At 35.1% G+C, this 22617-nt stretch overlaps 2 protein-coding genes and 1 pseudogene across 2 annotated transcripts; 2 read left to right on the plus strand and 1 right to left on the minus strand.

The window, feature by feature from the left end:
• Window positions 1-1974: 1974 nt before the first annotated feature.
• Window positions 1975-2322, minus strand: LOC110033853 (mediator of RNA polymerase II transcription subunit 32-like). Its single transcript, XM_020737985.1, has one exon. It carries the CDS (start codon window positions 2320-2322, stop codon window positions 1975-1977), a length of 348 nt encoding a protein of 115 aa, XP_020593644.1.
• On the plus strand, window positions 2321-10171 carry LOC110033854 (annotated as a pseudogene).
• A 10194-nt stretch (window positions 10172-20365) lies between these two features.
• On the plus strand, window positions 20366-21792 carry LOC110033873 (UPF0496 protein 4-like). Its single transcript, XM_020738020.1, has one exon. The coding sequence runs from the start codon at window positions 20523-20525 to the stop codon at window positions 21486-21488; it is 966 nt and encodes a 321-aa protein (XP_020593679.1). The 5' UTR covers window positions 20366-20522; the 3' UTR covers window positions 21489-21792.
• Window positions 21793-22617: the final 825 nt, after the last annotated feature.

The raw sequence follows: 22617 nt of genomic DNA on the forward strand, positions 1-22617 counted from the left end.
CTGTTTGGGGCAGCTGTTGATTATTTATAATCTTTATTATAATAATATGATAGTCTGCAGATTATAAGAATAAGCTGACTAGCTGTTTGAGACAGCTTATTCAGAACAGCTTACTGAGAGCTGTTGTTGCATAAATGATCATTCTGCCCATGTTTGGTTAAGCAGTTTGCAACAGAATTATTTATGCAACACAACAGGTTTATGTGATTCAGCCAATGACCTACATCTACAGAAGGCAATCCACCAAAATTTTATTAAGCAAATTTGTAAAATTACAGAGCTATGAATCTTATTTGAAGTTTACTACAACATGCTCTCAACTGAACAAGCTTCATACATAACATTACATTATTCCATTCTCTCACAAATAACAGGAATCGAAAATAAATTCATATGGTTGAAACAAATAAGCCCCAACATAAACTCCAACATAAAGACCAAAACTGTAGCATAAAGCCGCATAAAACATAGCCAATATTCTATAAAACCAAAAAAAAGCTTCATAATTCTTCACATTGCTTGCCACTATTCTATAACCATTGCCACTATTCTAGACATTGACAAAATAAAGACCAAACTGCAGCTCCAATGCATTTCCACATTTCCAATATAACCATTGCCACTATAACCATATAACCATCTAAGCTCCGATAATGAATAGCAATAAGGAAGATTAACATGCCTACCACTCAAGTCTATTGATCAAATGAAGCCAAATCTAAAGTAAACATGAAACGAAAAAAAAAATCTGTTTTGTAATCTTACAGAAAAAGCAATTTCTCTGTATATATCTATGAAAATCCTTCATAAAAAATATGAAAAATTAATTTCTCAATGAAATATCTGCTATGTAATCAAGCTCTCCCTTAAATAATTTTTTTAAGTTTCCTCCATAAAAAACATAAAAAAACATTTTCTGTGAAAATTGATCGCATGAAAGAAAAAAAAAAAATTCGAATCATTTCTTTACTGGAGACATGAACCCTTAAATTGCGAATCATAGAACTTGGATGAGTATACCTCACGATCCACGAACTACAGAGGAGCGGGATCGAGGAACAGAGGAGATGGGAAAACTTGATCGCACAGTTAGGGCAACGACAGAGGAGTGGGATCGAGGGACAGAGGAGACGAGATCGAAGGGATGAGGGGTAATAAGCTCACCCTAAACGCAGAACGCAGGCCTCTCGGAGCGGCGAAAGATCCAGAGAGGAATAGTGAAATACCATACGCGCGGTAGCCGACCGCCGGAGTGAACGAGCAAAACAAATTGGATCACGGCATTACAAAATCGCCGGATGCAACATATAAACTACGCCAAACGGACCCTAAGTGCGATGACAGCTTTCTGGCAGATGTTTGACTTTTCAAAAAAAATAAATAAAAATTTATAATAGTCACCGTATCTAGCTATCTAGCTTATTAACATATTATTTTTAATCAGTTTATCAACAGATTATTCAATAAGCTGCAGCTGCCCAAAACAAGCCTTTAGATTTGACTCTTCACAATCCATAACAAGTTGAACTTTTGATATATAAAAAAATTGAACTCTCAGCTTTATTTGAAAATCAAACTCTTAAATTAATAATTATTAATTAATTATCTAATCACAAATCTCATTTCATTTTCTATAAATCTTACTGAAATCAAATCAAGATGAAGAAAAAAAATGCTGCAAAAAAGAACAATTTCGATACACAACAAATATACAAAAAAATATATTTGATTTTAAATGAATTAATATTAGTGATACTATAAATAAAGAAAATTATGATCATTATATAAATCTCCAAAATTACTACTTAATGAGTAATTAAAAAAGGTAGTCAGGCACTATCTCCATCTAATCCACACTAAACACTTATGGACAAAAAGCGTATAAACCCTAAAACGAAAATTAACTTTTCATCTTCTAAAACGAACTAACCGTGCCCTAAAAAAATCAGCAGCACCGATAAAATCAATTCCGTCTCATTCCGCCGACACCCGACTGCCGGAAGTGTGCGACGGCGACGGATATGAGACCGCCGATGTGTCGTCCGACATTGAATCATCAGCATTGGAATCGTTCTTGACTTTCCCCCCGCCATCACCAGCGGCGACTCCGGCGGCGAGGTTCCGGCGAGCGGTGAAGACGAAGTCCTCGGCGCTGTCACATGTTTCCTGTAGTAACTCAAACTTTTCCCTGAGATTCTGAATCGCCGTTTCGCTCTCCGGCGTACGGAGGCCGGCGGAGGAGGTGTGGTGGCTGAGGAAATGCGTCGCGGCTTTCATGAAGTCGTCGAAAGCTTCGCTCATTGCGTCCACTGCGCGCTTCATGGCGAGGAGATGGGCCGGTGAAGCGATTTTGGGGGAGGCTTCAACGGTTAAAGTGACGAGTTTAATGTAAGGAAATCGGGGTTTTTAGAAAATGTATTATTCATTGGGATTTTTTGTTGATGTGGATTGGTCACTATTTATCATGATTGCATGACACAGTTTCCTCTTTTTATTCGTAGTCGTGTTACTAATATTGCAAAAAGTTTTTGTAAGGAGATAATTATACATTTTGTATTAAAATAATATATATATATATATTCTAAAAGAAATGGTCTGAGACTATTATAAGAGCCTTGGCTATTCCCGATGTATCTAACAATTCGAGTATCATACCCTCCACTGGAGAGAATCGAACGCCATATCAGATGAGACTTACAACTGACAAGTAAATGTCCGACTAGCTGATCTGAGTATATGCGACATATATATATATATATATATATATATATATTAGATAGATAGGGTGGGATGAGTGATAGGGTGGGATGAGTGTTTGGGAGAATTCTTTATATTATTTATAATCACCTTATGTTACATATTTTTAATACTAAGTAAACCTTTTTTTTTTTAGATAGATAGGCATCTTAGAATTCTTTATATTATTTATAATCACCTTATGTTACATATTTTTAATACTAAGTAAACCTTTTTTTTTTTAGATAGATAGGCATCTTAGAATTCTTTATATTATTTATAATCACCTTATGTTACATATTTTTAATACTAAGTAAACCTTTTTTTTTTAATACAAGTGTTTGGATGCAAAATTCGATGCTAAAATGTCAATAATTTTTCATCATTCTATAATATTTTTCAATGCAAATTAGGCGGTAATCCTACACTAATATTCATCGTTTGATATTTTTAAACTCAAATATTGAGACATGTTATGTATAATCAAATCCGACGCTAATACGACGTAAGAACCGACACAAATAATTTGTGTCAGAATATTTTTATATACATTAGAAGGGAATAAAATTATTGACCCCAATTTAAAGCTAGAACAAATCAGATGCAAATCCGACGCTAATCATTAAATATCATTGATTTTGCGTCTGATTTGTGTCTAATCTAACCGACACAACTATGCTTAATTTTTGTAATGATAGTGTAATCATTTCAACTAGGCCAGGTCATGTAATTTTTGCGCCTTCAGGCTTTTCCCCCGAAAGCTCCAGCTAATGTTTCATTCGACTTTTTTTTACCTGTGTGCGTTTCAAATCTTCGTATACTGCTATAACATTAATATATCACTCTATCGCCGCTTATTACGAGCACCCAACAATTATAATTATTGAAATTTAATCATGATGTAAATATTATGTTGTGCTCACATGCATTGCATTCATATTGAGAACATCTTTTTTTTTTAAGAAAATAATTAAAAAAAAATTAGCATGATAAAAAAGTAAAATTTTGCATTTTAAAAAGTTATTTTACTCGCGAGTTACGGCTCGTATTGACATCGAAAAATAATTGTGTTTTGCAATCTTCATTTCGAAGGCTGATCCAAATGAAAATGTATTCTAACAAGACACGAATTTAGATTTTTGAAAATAGGGGGGCAATTATTTAATACATTAATTCAAAGTTTATCCAATCAAATATAAAATTGTTGCAATCTTAAATTGGTAATTTAGGAAAATAAATAAAAAAATCATCCAAATTATGACTTCAACAAACTTATAGTTGTGCTGAATGTTCCGAATAAGTCAAAACCAATTCAAATTCAAATAAATCCCAATAAAATATTTGAAACATAACTAAAAACTAAGCCAAAAAAAAAAAAGCTAATGACAAAATAGTTTATGAATCTTACATGCTTATATACTCAAAATGAGTTTGTCAACTAGAGAAATCTAACAATCCCAAGATTATTTTTCTCTCGATGCAATATATATAAGATTATTTATTTATTTATTTTTTGTAAAAGAATGGCTGGAGGCTACTATACGAGCCCCCAGTCACCCTCATGTGTCTAACAATTCGAGGACCAGCCACACTGCCTGCAAAATTACCAGAGGGGGATTCAAACCGTGACCTGGGGGGACTTACAACCCTCAAAGAGCTGCTCTACCAACATAGCATGACTTATACATATCTATATCTATATCTATATCTATATCTATAGAGATATGCTTATCTCTAAAGTTACTAAAACGTCTAAATATTTGAATGAATGTTCTGTCAGCCAATCAATATGGGCTACATGAAGGAGCGCCTTATGGATTTTAGCAAGACTTACTGAATGTTTTTAAAGAAAATTATAAACAGAATATCATTTTCACAGGAGATGGATGAACTGAAGAAAGGCCTAGACTTAAAATTAGCAACACTTTAGATAACCAAAAAAGTATAGCTCCACTTGAGCCTTGACACCCATCACCACTATCATTACTCATTCACCATCTCTTAATCATTTTTTTTTTTCAAATTATCATCATCCAATATTCATCTCTCAAATATCATTATTGGATCGCTATCTCCTTTCTACTGTCTCCTGATCATCATCTCTTAATCACTATTAATAGACTGGCATCTATCAACTGTCATCTCCTAATTATCATCGTCAAACTGGTATCTCTTGATTGTCATCTTCCAATTATTGTTGATCTACCACCATCATCTCTTTGATTATTATCTCTCCATCATGATTGTTTGATTGTTCCCATTAACTCTTATCATTCGACTAATTGTCATCATTATTTTCTAGTACTTATTCCATAATATTTACTACAGTTGCAAGAGATCAAACACGTAAGCCCAACTAAATATTCATGTCTTCTCTAATTATGGGAAAGAACAAATTTTTATAACTTTATGTTTATAGAAGGTTATTTCAATTGAGTAGAGTAAGGCTCAATGATATTTTTCTTTTTCGAGATTTTTAAGTAAAAAATTGTTGTCTTCTTTCTTTTTTTCATTTATGTATTTGTGTTTGACATTTTCATGCAAAAATAAGACACGAGACATGTTCTCTATTTTATGTTTTTATTTGTTTATTTATTTTTTTTCACAGCATTCAATTAGCAAGAGCTTGGATATCTTTAGTTTTGCTTGATGATCAACTATATGACCACAACAAAAGCTCATTTGCCAATAACCGTTTATCATCTCTATATTACTGTTATCTGACTTTCATCTCCCGGGTATGAAGTATGGTTCATCATTTGATCATCATCACACTATTCCCATCAATCTTATGTCATCTCCCATCCATTGTCATTTCTTGATTATTGACACACGACCATCATCATTCAATCATTGTTATCACCCTTAACTACTTCCAGAATATATACTACAATCATAAAAAAAATTAAGCAAATGCTTCCGACTTTCTAATCCCGTCCTCTTCAATTAGAGGAAAGCGCAAATGCTTGCACCTTCACATACCTAATGGACTATTTCAAATGTGTTAAATACACAGTTTTTTTTTTGTTTTCATAATTTTTCACATAAATATTTTGATGTATCATTTTCACCTTTATTTATTTGTTTTTGTAATATCTTTGTACAAAATTAGGGTATTTTTTCTCTACAATCATAAATATTTTAACATTCAATTTGATGATTTCAAGTCATTAAAAAAAGATAACATGGCGAATCAGACACATCAAATAATTTGGTGGGACATACCTAAAAGATGAACAAAAGAGAACATATGCCGTCAGTCGAAATCATCTCATACTTTTATGCAATTTCAAACGAGAAGAGCTTAGTTTTATGGTTTGTTTAATGAGTAAAGCGCCAAAATAGTCCATGGGGTCATTTTAATCTCATAATTTATAAAAGTGTTAAATTAGTCCCAAAACTTTTTTAATGAGGGCTACAATTATTCTCATTTAAGACCATTTTAACATATATTAAAAGTGTTAGTAGACTAAATTGACGCTTTTTATAAATTTTAGAACTAAAATGACCGACTACAAAAAATTCAAGAATAATTTTAATAGTTTTCTTATTGTTTTTAAAGTAATTAAATATAATTTAAAAATTCTTAATTAACTTGATCCATCTTTTTTCAATTGAATATTATTGGATTCTTTTAGGACGCATGGCCATATAATTTGTTAGTTCATCCAACCTCAAGAGAGATCTTGTGAGATGAGTCGAGGAGGTGGAGAAAGATAGAGTCCAAGCTTGCGTCTTACTCTTACGGTTTTTTTTTTTCCTTCTCCCCTCCTCTCAGAGCGACTAAGGACTCCTCCATTTATATTTTTTATCGGGCCTTCTCCCCTCCTCTCAGAGCGATCTCAGAGCGACTAAGGACTCCTCCATTTATATTTTTTATCGGGTGTCATTGATTCTAGTAGGCTTATAAGAGAGAAAGAAATACACATATGATATTGTGGTCAGTACTGTACAAGGCTTATCGAATATTCAATATTAAAGAGATATCATCATGAATGTCAGGCGGCTCATCAATAACAATGATGGTGACGAGTTCCCACGAAGCCACCGCATCTGTAATATTTGAGACTTTGTGAGGAGAGCTCGACCGAGGAACATGCAAGGTCTTTCAATGGGTAAACTTTATTTCTATCATGATTGTCCATGTGATCGACAAATACCATTAATCAACTATACATAAGCAGCAAGCACATGAAAAAAATTCAAATTTCGGGAAAGAAAACAGGTCTAATAGGCCCAAAAGGCATTTTTTTACGTATAAAAATCAGGCTACTTTGAGTTTAGGATGTACAAATAAGAACACTATACATCAAACATGTGCTCCTTTCTCGGTCAAATGATTTAACCATTGCATCTTCACCAAATGATCAACAGATCTCAGCCCTCTACCCGGCATTTATGAGATCCACACCGTCCATTCTAATTATGCCTTCAATATTCTATGGAAGTTTGCGGGCGCGAATGTCTATCACACGGAAAGGAGAACCGGTCAGTCCACACATGTAAAATTGAGAATTGCAGAAAAGCATGACTGTGATGTCAACCAAATGGCGTCCTTCCAAACCACTGCATCGCATTCCTCAAATAATTTACGCGGGTTCCTCTTAAGGGAAAAAATATTGCACCAGGTACTCCACAAGCAAAATTACATGCGAAGTCCAATGAAATTATGTCACATAGAGGTGCCAGAAAAAAAAATTGGTTTGGTAATACAGAAGAATATTTTCCCCATATTATTTTGTGTTATTCATGTGTTATTGTATGTTATTCAGATTTTATTGTGTTATGAGAATAGTCTCTGTGTTATAATAACATAATAACACATCAATAACAGTTGAATAACACACAATAACAACTGAATAACACGGGAGAAATATTCCCTTGAGTTACCAGACATTTTTTTTTTATGTCACCGTCAGGTGACTTGATTTCATTGCACTCTATGTGCGGAGTCCTGATGCAATATTTTCTCCACTAAAGGAGAGTTCATTTGATAATATAAATAATATTTACTAATATTATGTTATTAAATAAATCGTTCCAAATGCATCGAAATGAAAGCTTTTTGTGAAATAATTTTTAACCCAATTTGATTTCAAATATTTAGAATTTCAATGCTTTCTAAATATGGTCCTAAATATATATTGCATATGTATCAAATATTTATGACATTGATAGCTTATAGAATATATTCAAGATTTAAATTATTATTTTCTTTTACGAGTTGCCGTGTGAAAAGAAAACGATGTGGTATGTAAAATTCTCCCATTTTAAGTTATTTTGAAATGCATAAAAAAATGAATAAAAAAAATTAATATCAAATATATCATGCAAACCACCACCTAAAGTAGAGAGGGGTTTAAGGCCCCCTAATACATGAAAGGTTATCTTATTTATAGAGGATATGACAGTACATATGCCCCTGATTGAGAGAGGGTTGTACATGACATTTCAGTTATTTTGAATATGGGAGTCTGTCACTAGACTGTCTTTTGGCCGTTTGGGCTTGCCTTTGGTCGAGGATTCCCGTGATGCTGAAAATGCTATCTCTTGTCGAGATGGTTTTAAGTTTGATGGCCACAGATTACGTTTCGAGCTCGCTCATGGCGGGAGAGGTCGCTCCTCCTCATATGACAGTTTCAACAGCTTTGGTACGTAGTAGGGGTGGTAGTGTGGCTTGCCAATCAGACTATCAAGTTTATGTGATTGGTTTGCCATCTTCCGCATCATGGCAAGACTGAAGGATCACATGCGGGGAGCTGGTGATGTTTGTTTCTCTGAGATGTTCCGTAAGTGCAGAGGAAGCATTGGAATTGTGGATTATACAAACTATAATGACATGAAATATGCTATAAGAAAATTTTATGATTCTGGGCTATGGAATGCAATCATGGGCTTTTATTAGTGTGAGAGAATATCATTTCAGATATAATTTTAGGAGAAGCTATTCTAGGAGCCGGAGCCCAGCTTATATACTATCTATCTATCTATCTATCTATCTATCTATCTATCTATATATATATATATGTGTGTGTGTGTGTGTGTGTGTGTGTGTGTGTGTGTGTGTGTGTGTGTGTGTGTGTGTGTGTGTGTGTGTGTGTGTGTGTGTGTGTGTGTGTGTGTGTGTGTGTGTGTGTGTGTGTGTGTGTGTGTGTGTGTGTGTGTGTGAATGTATGTATGTATACGTATGAATGTATGTATATGTATATATATAGCACCCACAATATTGTTATTTATAAATCTAGCACTCTCTCTCACCTATTTTTTTCATTTTTAACAAATTTTTAATGGTTTGATCGTGACAGACATAAATACATCGGTTCATTAGTTTAGAAATATTACATTGGTGTTAAATTTTATAAATAACAATATTCGGGTGCTATGTATGTAATTATCCCAGAAAAAATAGGTAGGGTGACTAGAAATTTGAAATGGAAGACAAGTGATATTAGTGAGTGTTGTATATTATTTATAAGTTTATATAGATACATAATATTAAAAAAAAATAAATGTTTCTTAACATATGACAAATTATAAGAAAAAGATGGAAATAAATTAATATAAAATATAATAAAGAGAACAAAAAAAGAAATAATATAAAACATAATAAAAGAAAGCTATGATATTCTTTTAATAGATTGTAGGATGTAATTATTAGAATAATTAAGAGATGTGGCTTGGGGTGTATTCAGCTCGTTAAAAAATACTACTCTTCGTGTTTGACTTGTTTCTATATCGAGCGTAAAGAGTAGTTTGTTTAGTGAGCAGAACATGAGCTATTCGCGTACGGACGTTTTGGCAGGTGTAACCACGCTGCCGTAGGATTTAAGGCCAGGGGCGAGATTTTAATATTATTATTTATATTAAAATAATCATTTAAATAGATTTTAATATATTTTTATTATATTTTTTAAATTGATAATTTTAAGTGAATTTTAATTTTTCTAGTTTTGTAGTTAATTAAATTATTTTAAAATAAAACCCATCAATATATATATAATTTGATTATTTCTAGCAAAAACGAGTCGAACAAGAGCAAACAAATATTTGTTCATGTTCGGCTTATTTATATATCGAGCGCAAAAAAATTGTTCATGTTCGGCTCGTTTGCTTAAAATTAATCATTTTAATTTATTATAAATATTTGTAGCCTAGGGATTGTGGAAATCATTTGGGGTTTGGATGAAAATAAATTAGTTCAGAATTATTCTAATCAAAAGGAGGATTTTGTTTTGATATATCAATTCTTGGTTGCCTCATCTTATTACTAAATATCTCTCTCTTTTTTTTAATTATGCTTATAAGAATCCAAATTATAAATGGCAACTGTCTTTTAGTGAACTATGACTTATGTGGTTAATTGCTACTGCAGGTACTAACCACCTTCTCTATCATTAGCGGTGATAGTCTTTCCAGACCATTCAACGCATTGTAATCTCCCGAACCATCTTCAACTTTTATAACTCAAAGTTGATATCTTCAAATGAATATTTAGAAGAATTTATTGGGTCACAACCCTGTGAGAAGGCAGTGTTAACCCCTTTAACACCAATATTTTATGTCACCAAATTTATCAAAATCTAGGGATATATTTTCAATGTCTTTGACAATGAAGTTTGAAAATTTGGGGCAATTGATGCCTCCTAAGAAAATATTTTAATCACACACCAATCTTGGAGAATTTTAAGAAAAAAAGAATTTCAAATATGAACTATTTATCATCCAAGCTCTGATTTCATCAAACTTATAATCAAATGAAGCATCTAGGCAAGATGAACTCAACAACTCTAAACCAAACTTCTTGATGAGATAAGTCCAATGAGCCTAAGATCACTCAATTCTGACATCATTAATGCACGTTAATATTCATCAAATATTATTTGATCAAGGGAATCACTCTGGGACATTTGATGGAGGGGTTTAGATTCATGTAGTTCGTATGGAGCATGTTACTCACAAACATATAAAAAAAATCCCCTCTTCTTTAATATTTGAAATGATTATGTTGCTGAATTCTTAACCATTATATGAATGAGATGAGAAATTTAAAATGAAAGTTAGTTTACATTAGCGAGCCTTGTATAATATTTTCAGATATATAATTGATGCATATTAGAGATTTCATGATGACAGGGTAATGAATTATCATCTTAATATTGTATAAAAACCAAACAAACACTTAGCTAATTAAAGAGAAATAAGTAGGATGAGACACTACAATATTTTTGTAGAAACCCCTGAAATTGAAGAAAAACCATGAGGTCTGGTCTAGTTGAAATAATCCATTATGAATGGTGATTACACAGATCCACTCTTCTCTTGAATTAGGGATAATTTAATTACATAGTTGATCATTATAAATGTACAACATTAGTTCATTAATAATACATAGTATAGTTGTAATAAATGTAGTTCTTGGTGATAGCAGGTTGCAATGGTCGTAGTCAATTCCTATGGAGGTTGTAGTTTCTTGTGAATGTTGCAGATGGTGGCTATAGCATCAGCATGTCGTATAGGTCATAAGTGAAACCCATGGGATTAGTTTTTAGTGTGGGTTGCAGATGTTTGCTTTAGAAGCTTTGGTTGGTCATAAAGGCCAGAGTAAAAAGATGCTACACCTCTTCCAACATCTCCTCCCACCCCCGTTGCTGTCACCTCTCCTGTGACACCTGCTCCCGCACCCGATGCTACCCCATCTCCTTTGACGCTTGCTGCTTCCGCACCTTCTTCCTTGCTCTTGAGCCTAGCCCTTCGACTCCTGCCCCCACCCCCGCAAAGGGTACAAGTAGTGCGAGAGGGGGTATCTTTAACATTGTATTATATTTTTTCTTCATGCTATATGTTATTTGGTAACTAATTTTTTTCTCATGCAGATTCATCCCCCACAAGCTGCCCATCACTTGCATCACATAGATTATCATGAGCAGATATGATGAGCCATATCTGTCGTGGGTTCAGGGAGTTTGAGGTACGATCATATAATTTGAGTAAGATTTGTAAATTTAATTTATTTTTTTATACTAACACATGGATTATTTTTTTATTTTGTTGGGACCCTTCAAATGGATCCCAAAGCACCACCAGAAAATCCGTCAAATTTTTGAGATTTGCGGTTGGCATCGCCTTGTCGATATGTTCACGACAGTTTGCCGGAGGGGCGAGCGACCTACCTAGATTGGTGAGGGGCTCTGGGGTCAGTTGACTGTTGCTTGGGCCCCTTCTGATTACGAGAGAAAGAGGCGGACGAATCGGGCGAACTAGGTGACGGAAGCGACCAGAGGAGTGGTGCTCCATATTGGCGGATCAATCCTCTATAGGAAGCACTACAGGAGACTGGTAAAATATTTGTAGATATTTAAATATTAATTCAAATTTTGCAATAATTCTTTAACGCTAACCATATTTGTACACTACACGGGCTAAGAAGTAGAACCGTGCTCCCTCCGTTGCGGAGCTGCATGTCCAAACTCATCAGTGCCCGGGGACTGCACAATGGAATTCAGAGCATTCCCAGCTAGTTGTTGTAAGTTAAAAAATTTCAATTAAAAGTTTGTTTTGACTATAACTATTGAATGTGTCAATTAAAAGCTCATTTTCATCATGTAGAATGAGTTCGAACAGCTCCGGGAGAGGCACTTGGCCACTTAGGCCTAGACTGACGCCGATAGCAGTGGTAGTCAGTCTACCACTACACATTCGGAGTACGAGCTTTGGACACAGGCGACAGGGAGGAAGAAAGGGAGGGTTTATGGTTTTAGAGCGAAGGGCATAGCCTTTAAGGCATAGTTCTCCCATGGTCCTGTTCTTAGTTCCCTGAGCTCCTTACAGCCAAACCAGGAGACTCTTACCAAGCAGGTGGTTACAATGAACAAGGAGATCAACCAGTTGCGCAAGCAGATGCTAGAAGACCAACATAGAGTCTAGGACTCTATAACACGCATGGCGGAGACCTTAGCAGATAGCCGGGGCAAGCAGCCGATGACATCCGTTCAGGAGGAGGAGGAAGAGGAGGATGGAGATGAAGAGTATTTTTTTTGTTCTTTTATTTGTAAATATTATGTCAAACATTTGTTCTGAAACTTTTTAGATTAACTTTAATATTTTTATTTAGTACTATTTGTCAGAGTATCTTTTTTTTAGTATTGATATTGTTTAGAGATTTGATTTGTGATATGACTGTGTTTAATGTGGTATGTGATATGGAATGGGTTTTGTGCTTGTTGTAAAAGTGCAATTTATATTCCTTTTTTTTTTTCTGTTTACTGGTTGACATCGAATTTTATGTCTAAAAAGGAACACAAAATTCGATTGTAAAACGTAAACAATTTTTCATCATTCTATGTTATTTCCCAACATAAATTAGACAATAATCCTGTTGAGAGATCTATACATATATACTAGTTGTTGTGGTATATATATAAATCAAATAGGAGAAAGAACGACGAAGTGAAAAATAGAACGGGAAAAATTCACACCAGAAAAGAACACACAGATTTATGTGGTTCGGCAAATTGCCTACGTCCACGGAGTTGCAGAGGATTTTACTACTTGAGGAATTTACACCAGTTGATCTCCTCGACTTACAAGAGTAATCTTTCACTTTGTTGCTCTCTGTTCTTCTCTCATTTTTCTTCTCTCTACACCGAGATATACCAAAGAAACTCTACATCGAGATACACCGAAGAAGAGAGATACACCGAAGAAACCGAAGAAGATAAACTTACAAGAGAAATAAACTCAATTTCTCTTCTGCCACAAGCCACCAAGAAGAAGCTAATGGAGAACAATTTTCGTCTTCTTCTTTTTTCTTCCTTCACTGCAAGGAACTACTTCTTGCACCTTCCTTCATATTTCCCGAGGAAAACCGAAGAAGAACACCGTGACTTCTCTAACTGAAGAAGAGCCGTGCAATACCTTTTATCACGAACAGGAGGGAGCGAAGGGATGCTTCGCTTCACAACAGAGGAAGGCAGGAGTGGTTGGCTCCTACGGTCCGAGAACGGGAGCAGGAGACGCGACTCTTCGCGAAGCTGACGGTGGTGCGACGATCGGGTGAAGCAAGGGCTTCGCTTCACGAAACAAGGGGCGGGGGCGGGAGCGAGATAGCGGGATCGAGCTCCAGCACAACAAATCCAATGCTAATATTCATCATCTGATATTTTCAAATGCAAATGCTGACGCAAGTTATGTAAAATAAAATCCGACGCAAGAACCGATACATAATTTGCGTTGGATTATTTCGACATAAATTATATAGAAATAAAATTATCGACCATCAATTTAAAGTCAAACAAATCAGATTCAAATCTGACGCTAATCCTTAAATACCATCGGTTTTGCGTCCGATTTGCATCTGATCTTGCTGACACAAAAATATGTTTAATTTCTGTAGTGATAGTATAATCATTTCAAATGGTACATGCCATGTAATATTTGCCCCTTTAGGCTTTTCGAACAAAAGCCCCTGCTATTGTTTCATTCAACTTCTTTTTACATGTGTGTTTGATCTTCGTATCACACTAAGACATTAATATATCACTTTATAGCCGCAAATTATGAGCACACAACAATTATAATTATTGAAGTTTAATCATGTTGCAAATATTATGTTAAACTCACATGCATTGTATTCATATTGAGATCATCTTTTTTTTTCTTAAAGAAAATAATTTTAAAAAATATCATAATAAAAAAGTCAAATTTTTATTTTAAAAAGTTATTTTACTCGCAAGTTATGACTCGTATTGACATCGGATCTAAATGCTAATGTATCTAACAAGACACAAATTTAGATTTCCGAAAATAGGGGCAATTATTCAATACATTACTTGAAAGTTTATCCAATCACATATAAAATTGTTGAAATCTTAAATTGCAATTTTGGAAAATAAATACAAAATCATCCAAATTATGACTTCAACAAACTTATAGACATAGTTGTACCGAATGTCCTGACAAGTCAAAAATAGTAAGAGTGAACAAATCAGATTCAAATTCAAATAAGCCTGAAACATAATTAAAAACTTCGTACTAAAAACATAATGACCAAATAGTTTATGAATCTCACATGCATATATACTCAAAATGAGTTTGTCAATTTGAACAATCTAAGAAAGGCCTAGACATGAAATTAGCAACAGTTTAGATAACCAAAAAATTATAGCTCTACCCAAGGCTTGACACCTATGCTTGACTCCCATGTCCACTATCATTACTCATTCACCATCTCTTTATCATCTTTTTCTGATTATCATCATCTAATCTTCATCTCTCAAATATCATCTTTGGATCGCTAGCTCCTTGCTACTGCAACCTGATCATCTTCTCTTAATCACAATCAATAGATTGACATCTATCAACTGTCATCTCCTAATTATTATTATTAAATTGTTATCACTTGATCATCATCTTCCAATCATTTTGTTGTTTTACCACCATCATCCCTTCACTATTATCTCTCCATCATGATTGCCTTATCGTTCCCACTAACTCTTATCATTCGACTAATCGTCATCATTATTTTCTACTACTTATTCCATAATTTTTACCATAGTTGCAGGAGATCAAATGCATAATCCCAACTAAATATTCATTTCTTTTCTAATCATGGGAAAGAACAAATTTTATAACTTTGTGTTTATAGAAGATTATTTCAATTGAGTAGAGTTGGGCTCAATGATATTTTTCTTTTTCGAGATTTTTTAGTACAAATTTTGTTCTTTTCTTTCTTTTTGTCATTTATGTATTTGTTTGTGACATCTTCATGTGAAATTAGGACACGGGACTTGTTCTCTATTTTTTGTTTTTTTAATTATTTTTTTCATAGGAATCAATTAGCAAGAGCTTGGATATCGATAGTAATAGTTCACGATCAACTCTATGACCTCTACAAATGCCCACTTGTCAACAACTGATTATCATCTCTATGATACTACACCAACAAGTTTTCATTATCCTGCATGAATCTCAAAGCATAACACGGATCTCGAGACGATATTTTGAGCAAAAAACATTTAAATATTGATAAAAACTCATCCAGAGCACCAATTTCAGTAAACTTATAGTCAAATTGACCAACTCGATACGACGGGCCTAATGATATCAAAGTTAGTTCAATCCGAGTCAAATCAAGCCCAGATCAAGTCATTAAACCATTCTTTGAAGATTTTTGGACACATGTGAAAGCTCAAACAAAAGCCAAATCTGACAAGTTTATAGTCAAATTGAGCGTCTTGACAAGACGAACCCAACGAGCCCAAGTTCACCTTATTCTAACTTCATTAAAGCACTCAAATGTCAATTAATCACCGTTTGATTGAGGGAAACTCTTCAGACTGTCCGATCAAAATGGTTCATATTCCTACATTAATTGCACCTAAAACACTATAAACAGAGTGCCTCCCCTCTCATGAAGGGGGGAGCTTAAACCTAGAGAGAGAGAGCCTGAGGCTTTGATGAGGAGTTGCGGCTCAGCATCACCGCTGATAATCGTTGACCACCGCCGAACTCTATTGGCCTTCGCTAATCGTCATCAATCACTACCAACCAGACGCCGACATTCGACGCTGTAATCTAAAAAATATAATTACACTTTTCCTTTTGTGGGACAAGAGATTTTTTAATCATCAATCAATAATGAATTTTCGCAACTAGACTATGCCTTCCGGGTTTTCCACGTAAAAACTTTTGGAATAATCACTACTAATTTCTCTTTCATCCGTGTATGTGTTGAATTCTTGTACAATGCTAAGACGATAATCGATTACTCTACAGCCGCAGATTTTCTAGCACACATCAATAGTGTAGATCACTATCAACCAGACGCACGATTACCATTAATCTTATGTTATCTCCCAATCATTGTCAACTAATTGTCATCACTTGATCATTGTCGCACGATCATCATCATCCAATCCTTGTTATCTCCCTTCACTACTTCCAAAATATATACTACAACCAGACAAAAATTAAGAACATGCTTCCACTTTATAATTTCGTCTTCTTCAATTAGAGGGAAGAGCAAATGTTTGCACCTTCACATATCTAATGGAATATTTCAAATGTGTTAGATCACGTAATTTTTTGTTTTCCTAATTTTTTATGTAAAAATTTTGATGTATCATTTTCACCATTATTTATTTGATTGTGTGTAATATCTTTGTACAAAAATAGGGTAACTTTTTTTTCTCTACTATCATAGATATTTTAATATTCAATAATAATTCTTACTATTTTTATAATAATATATGATAATTTTAAGTCATTCAAAAAAGATAACATGGCAAGTGAGACATAAAATAATTTAGTGGGACATACCTAAAAGGTGAACTAAAGAAAACATATGCCATCAATTGAAATCCTCTCATACTTTATGCAATTTCAAAAGAGATGAGCTTAGAATTATGGTTTATTTAATAAATAAAGTGCCAAAATAGTCCATGGGCCATTTTAATCTCATAATTTATAAAAATATTAAATTAGTTCCAATACTTTTTTAATAAAGGGTACAATACTCTCATTTAAGACTATTTTAACATAAATTAAAAAAGTCGGGAGATTAAATTGACACTTTTATAAATTTTAGAACTAAAATGACCAACTACAAAAAATGCATGAATAATTTTAATAGTTTTCTTGTTGTTTTATAAGTTATTAAATCTAATTTAAAATTTCTTAATAATTTCATTCATCTTTTTTTCAATTGAATATTATTGGAACCTCTTAGAACACAAGGCCAATATAATTCGTTAATTCACCCAATTCGAAGAGAGATCTTGTAAGATGTGACGAGGCCGTGGAGAGAGGTAGAGTCCAAGCTTGCGTCTTACTCTTATGGTTTTTTTCTTCCCTTTTCCCCCTCCCCTAAGAGCAAGCAAGGACTCCTCCATTTATATCTTTCATAGGGTGCCATTGATTATAGTAGGCTTACACGAGAAAAAAATAAAAATACGATATTGTCGTCAGTACTATAGGAGGCTTATCCGAGATTTACTGTTAAATGGATACCGTTGTGAATGTCAGACTGCTCATAAATGAGCATTTCCTAGGGAGTCACCGCATCTTCCATATTTAAGCGACTTTGTGAGGAGAGCTGGACCGAGGAACATGAAAGGTCTTTCAACGGGTAAACTTTGTTTCTATCCTGATTGCCGATGTGATCAACAAATACGATTAATCAGCCATAGATGAGCAGCAGGCACATGAAAAAAATTCAAATTTTGAAAAAAAAAAAATCAGGTCTAATAGGCCCCTAAGGCCTTTTTTCATCTACAAAGACCCATAAAGACTATTTTTATTTGGGATGTACAAATATGAACGCTATACATCAAACGTGTGCTCCACTGTCGGTCAAGTAGGGCTGTCAAAACGGTTCGTTGTTCGCGAACAACTCGTGTTCGGCTCGTTCACTAAGTTAATATTCTTTCGTGTTCGACTCGTTTTAGCTCGAATATATATATATATATATATATATATATATATATATACATAGATTTATAATCAATTAAAATTATTAATTAAAAAAATAGAGTAAAAAATATTAAATTAGATTCAAATAATACTTTAAATCTTGCCGTAATCCTTAACATTTTATGGCTACGTGATTAGGGTTATCAAAACGACTCTTTGTTTGTGAAAGGCTCGTGTTCGGCTTGCTAAACAAACGAGCCGAACACGAACACACTTTTTTAGCTCGAAATATAAACGAGGCGAACATAAGCTATGTCTGGGCTCGCTCGTGTTCAGCTCATTTACACCTCTACAGCCAAACATCTTCATCAAATGATCAACAGATCTCAGCCCTCTACCCGGCATTTATGCCACAATCGTTCCACAATCAAACCACCTAAGCGATCCACACCGTCCACTCTAATTTTGCCTTCGATATTCTACGGAAATTTGCGTGCGCGAATGTCTCACCCCAAAAGGAGAACAGGTCAGTCTACCGAAAAGCATGACTGTGATGTCAACCAACTGGCGTGTCCTTCCAACCCACTCCATCGCATTCCTCAAATTATTTACGCAGGTGCCACTTAAGGAGAGTTCATTACATAATTTAAATATATTTACTAAAATCATGTTATTAAATAAATCGTTCCAAATGCATCGAAATGAAATCTTTTAGTGAAATAATTTTTAATCTAATTTGATTGCAAATATTTATAATTTCAATGATTTCTAAATAGGGTGCAAAATAAATACTGTATATGTATCAAATATTTATGAAATTGATAGGTTATAGAATATATTAAAAAAAATTTTATTGCTCTAGAAATAAATAAGTAAATTATTTTTATTTTTAACGAGTTGCCGTGTGATGACTCAATAGCATCAGGTGGTGGAGAAAATGATGTGGCATATAAAAGTTCTTCCATTTTAAGTTATTTTGAAATGCATAAAAAATGAATAAAAAAAAATAATATCATATATATATCATGCAATTATTTTTCATGCAACCCACCAACTAAACTTTTAAAATCGCTATCTTACTTATTACACTAGACTGAAAATCAAATGCCCTCTAAAAATCATTTGTTATAAAATATATAAGAAAAAAAAAAAAACTATACATTTAAAGAAGTTTTTAAAAATAAATCTTAAAATTAATATTTTATTTTTGGGACATTTTCATACATAACCCCTCTTGAATTTGAATATGTCATGTCAATCACATTGAAAGAATAGAACGTAGAACATGAGGGAGAGAGAGGGAGGGAGGGAGGGAGAGAGAGAGAGATCAGTGCTTCGTGACTTGCCCATTCGGGACAAACTGGGATGTCCCTGGCTTTTATGATTTTTTTTTTAATATCATTAAAATTAAATGTTACAACAGAGGGGTCTAAAACCCCTAATACATGAAATGTTCATCCTATTTATAGAGAATATGACAATACATTAAAAATGTATTTATGCCCCTACTTGAGAGAGGGTTGTACACGACATACCAGCCTTTTTCCATATTAAGTATGTCGCTAGGCAACCCTTCGGTCGATTGGGCTTGCCTTTGGTCGGCTGAGATTCCTTTTAGTCGGTTAGCAGCCCTACAATTGAACAACATTCCTTTGGTCGATTGGTAGCCCTGCGACTGACCAGCAACTCTTCGGTCGGATGACAACCCTTTAAACACCTGATAGTCCTTCGGTCGTTTGATTGGACTTCATTTGGCGGGCATGCCTTCATTTGACTAGTAAGCTTTCGTTCAGCGGGCAACCTTTCGTTAGGTTGTGCTTTGATAATTTGATTTGTTGGTGATCGTCTCACTTAGCCTATAGTCACCTGATAGCTCTTCCGTAGGCAGGATGGCTTTTGGTCATCTGACTGGCCATCGATCGTCTAACTGACATTCGATCGTCCGACTGGCCTTTAAGCGTCTGATATTCCTTCGATCATCTGACAGCCCTACGGTCATCTTGATGGCTTTATGTAGGTGGAGCTGCCCTTTAGGTATTGTTAGATCTTCTAAGAATCCCTATGGGCACATTTTAGCGTGCACCACAAAACTTTTATGTATTTACACATCTGACATAATTTTTACTTTTACTTGTGTAATTAGCGTCTTCCATATTTGCATCAAATATATATATTCGTGAATAAATGCGGGGTAATATAGGAAATTCGGTATGCGGGGCGTCCCCGTTCCCGGAAGCTTACCGGCTGTTATCATCTGACTCTCATTTCCTCCTTCCATCTTTCGCCCTTCAACTATTTATTCCCCGACTTCATCGCGGCGAAATTCCCAACTTCTTCCCGCTCAGCTGATATCCGATTCTCCTTATCCTTACGTCGCGATGTTTCTGACGGAGAAGAATGCTTCTCCTTTTTCCCTCTTCTTCTCTTCAAGCCCCAAAAAGTCGCCCGCTCGCGGAATCATGAAGCCATTTGAAGAAACCTTAATCACCCGGCTGAGCTCCCTCCTCCCGATCCCCGACTCCTCGCCATCAGTCCCTCTCTCCTGGCTCTCCCGCGCCGTGGATCTGCTAACTCTAACTCTAGCAGACGTGGCCGTCGTCATCTCAGATCCCTCCCTCTCTACCACCGATCGCGCCGCTCTCTCTTCTCACCTCGATTCCAGCGTCGCTCTCCTCGACGCCTGTAACGCGATATCGGCCACAATAGATCGTATCCTCCACGGCCGCCTCCTCGTCCGACTTTCCCTCCACCTCATCTCTTCCTCACCATCGCTCTCTCCCGATCGACTCCGCCGCGCTCGTTCTGCGATCGCCGAGTGGGAGGCTGCCGACGCCTCGCCGGCGAAGCCGAGCGACTCCATGAACCTCTGCAGGCTACGACCTAAGGATCCGAATCGCGGCAGGCTCACCACCGTCCGCCGCGCGATTTACGCCGTCGAGGCGATATCTGATCTGGTAGCGAGGACCGCCCTTGCATTTTTGGGGTATAAAGGGGATTTTCTCTTAGGGATTCGTGTTTCTACTGACTTTGCATGGGCAGCGGCGTATAACGAGGTCGTCGAGAAGATCTCGCCCAAGCTTTCTCGTGGGGAGATCGCCGGCGAGATCGAGAAGATGAAGAGGAGCGTGAGGAAACTGGCAATTAACGTCGACAAGCACGACGTCGGAGAGAAAGTAACGGAGGTGTTACGTGACGCCGTCAGGGGAGGGGAGGAAGCCGTAGAAGAATTGACGGAAGGAATGGATCGGATGGCTAACGCCGTTAACGCGCTGTTTCGCGCGGCTTTGGAAACGAGGGAGGCGGCCCTTGAGTGCTTTAGGGTTAGGTCTGGAAGGTGTAATTAGGGTTGTGGTTGGCGTAATGGTAATTTCTCTCGCGTCAGAAATGGTTTGCTTAACGCTTAACTATAATGGGAATTTGGACTGTTACGGTAAGCGATCTGTAACATTCATTGCCAATCGGTTTTCTAATACAAGTATGGGGGTGCTATTTCATAAGATGTTTGATGCTTTTGCGTATATATGTGAAGGATTTGTAAAGTTGTAAGGATAGTTGAAAATTAGTGATTTATGTACATACTAAAAAAATAATAGGGGGATTTACAATTTTATAACTAATATCAAATCAGGAAAATTCGCATATGTATCGCACAATTCTGTTGTATTTATATATCTAACGCCTACTCTTATTATTTTGGTGTTATTAACCTATATATGAAAGGTGTATTTCCCTTTTAAGAAGGTAATGTTTGATGTGATTTTAAAAATTTGTATGCTAGTAAATATGAATGTTTAGGTGTTAGATATTTAAATACATAAAAATTGTGGTAGGTATGTAAATGTCTCTTAAACTGGAAAAAATATTACCTCAGGAGTACTGATGCATCAAACTCCAATAAAGAGGTGCCACGTGGCATTATGATGTGATCATTATATACGTGACACCTCCTCATTGAAGTAATGATGCATCAGTACTTCTGAGGTAATATTTTTTCCTTAAACTGATATAACTAAAATCTTTTATCACTTTAAAAGTATTACTAAGTGATGAAATAAAGAGAAAGGTTTAAGTATTGGATATAGAAATATGTAAATTCATTGTATGAAACTGTGAATGTAAATTCCTTTGAAAAATTCTATTGATCAAGCAAAATTTTTTTATAAAAATGTTGTGCGCTAAAACTATATGATTGTGCGATAATGTATGAGTATTCCTTAAAATTCATAAACAAGACATTGTTTTTGAATTCAAGATTAAAATAGATCCTTAAAGAGCAGCCATAAAGATGATCTCTCGAAATATGGATGAAAGAGTTGAAGTCATGAGAATTTGAAAAAGAGATCGTTTTAAAAAAAGAAAGACATCTTAAGAGAGACATAGAAAGAGATCTTAAGAGAGACATCTTTGGGTAATAAAGAAAAAGATTCTTTAGTCCTCAATATATCCACAATATCTCATAGTTATAGAATGATT

Source organism: Phalaenopsis equestris, unplaced genomic scaffold (assembly GCF_001263595.1).
Source record: "Phalaenopsis equestris unplaced genomic scaffold, ASM126359v1 Scaffold001307, whole genome shotgun sequence".
NCBI lineage: Eukaryota > Viridiplantae > Streptophyta > Magnoliopsida > Asparagales > Orchidaceae > Phalaenopsis > Phalaenopsis equestris.

Coding starts and splice junctions, on each gene's coding strand:
- LOC110033853 (XM_020737985.1), bottom strand. CDS start 2,322: ATGAAGCGCGCAGTGGACGCAATGAGCGAAGCTTTCGACGACTTCATG.
- LOC110033873 (XM_020738020.1), top strand. CDS start 20,523: ATGTTTCTGACGGAGAAGAATGCTTCTCCTTTTTCCCTCTTCTTCTCT.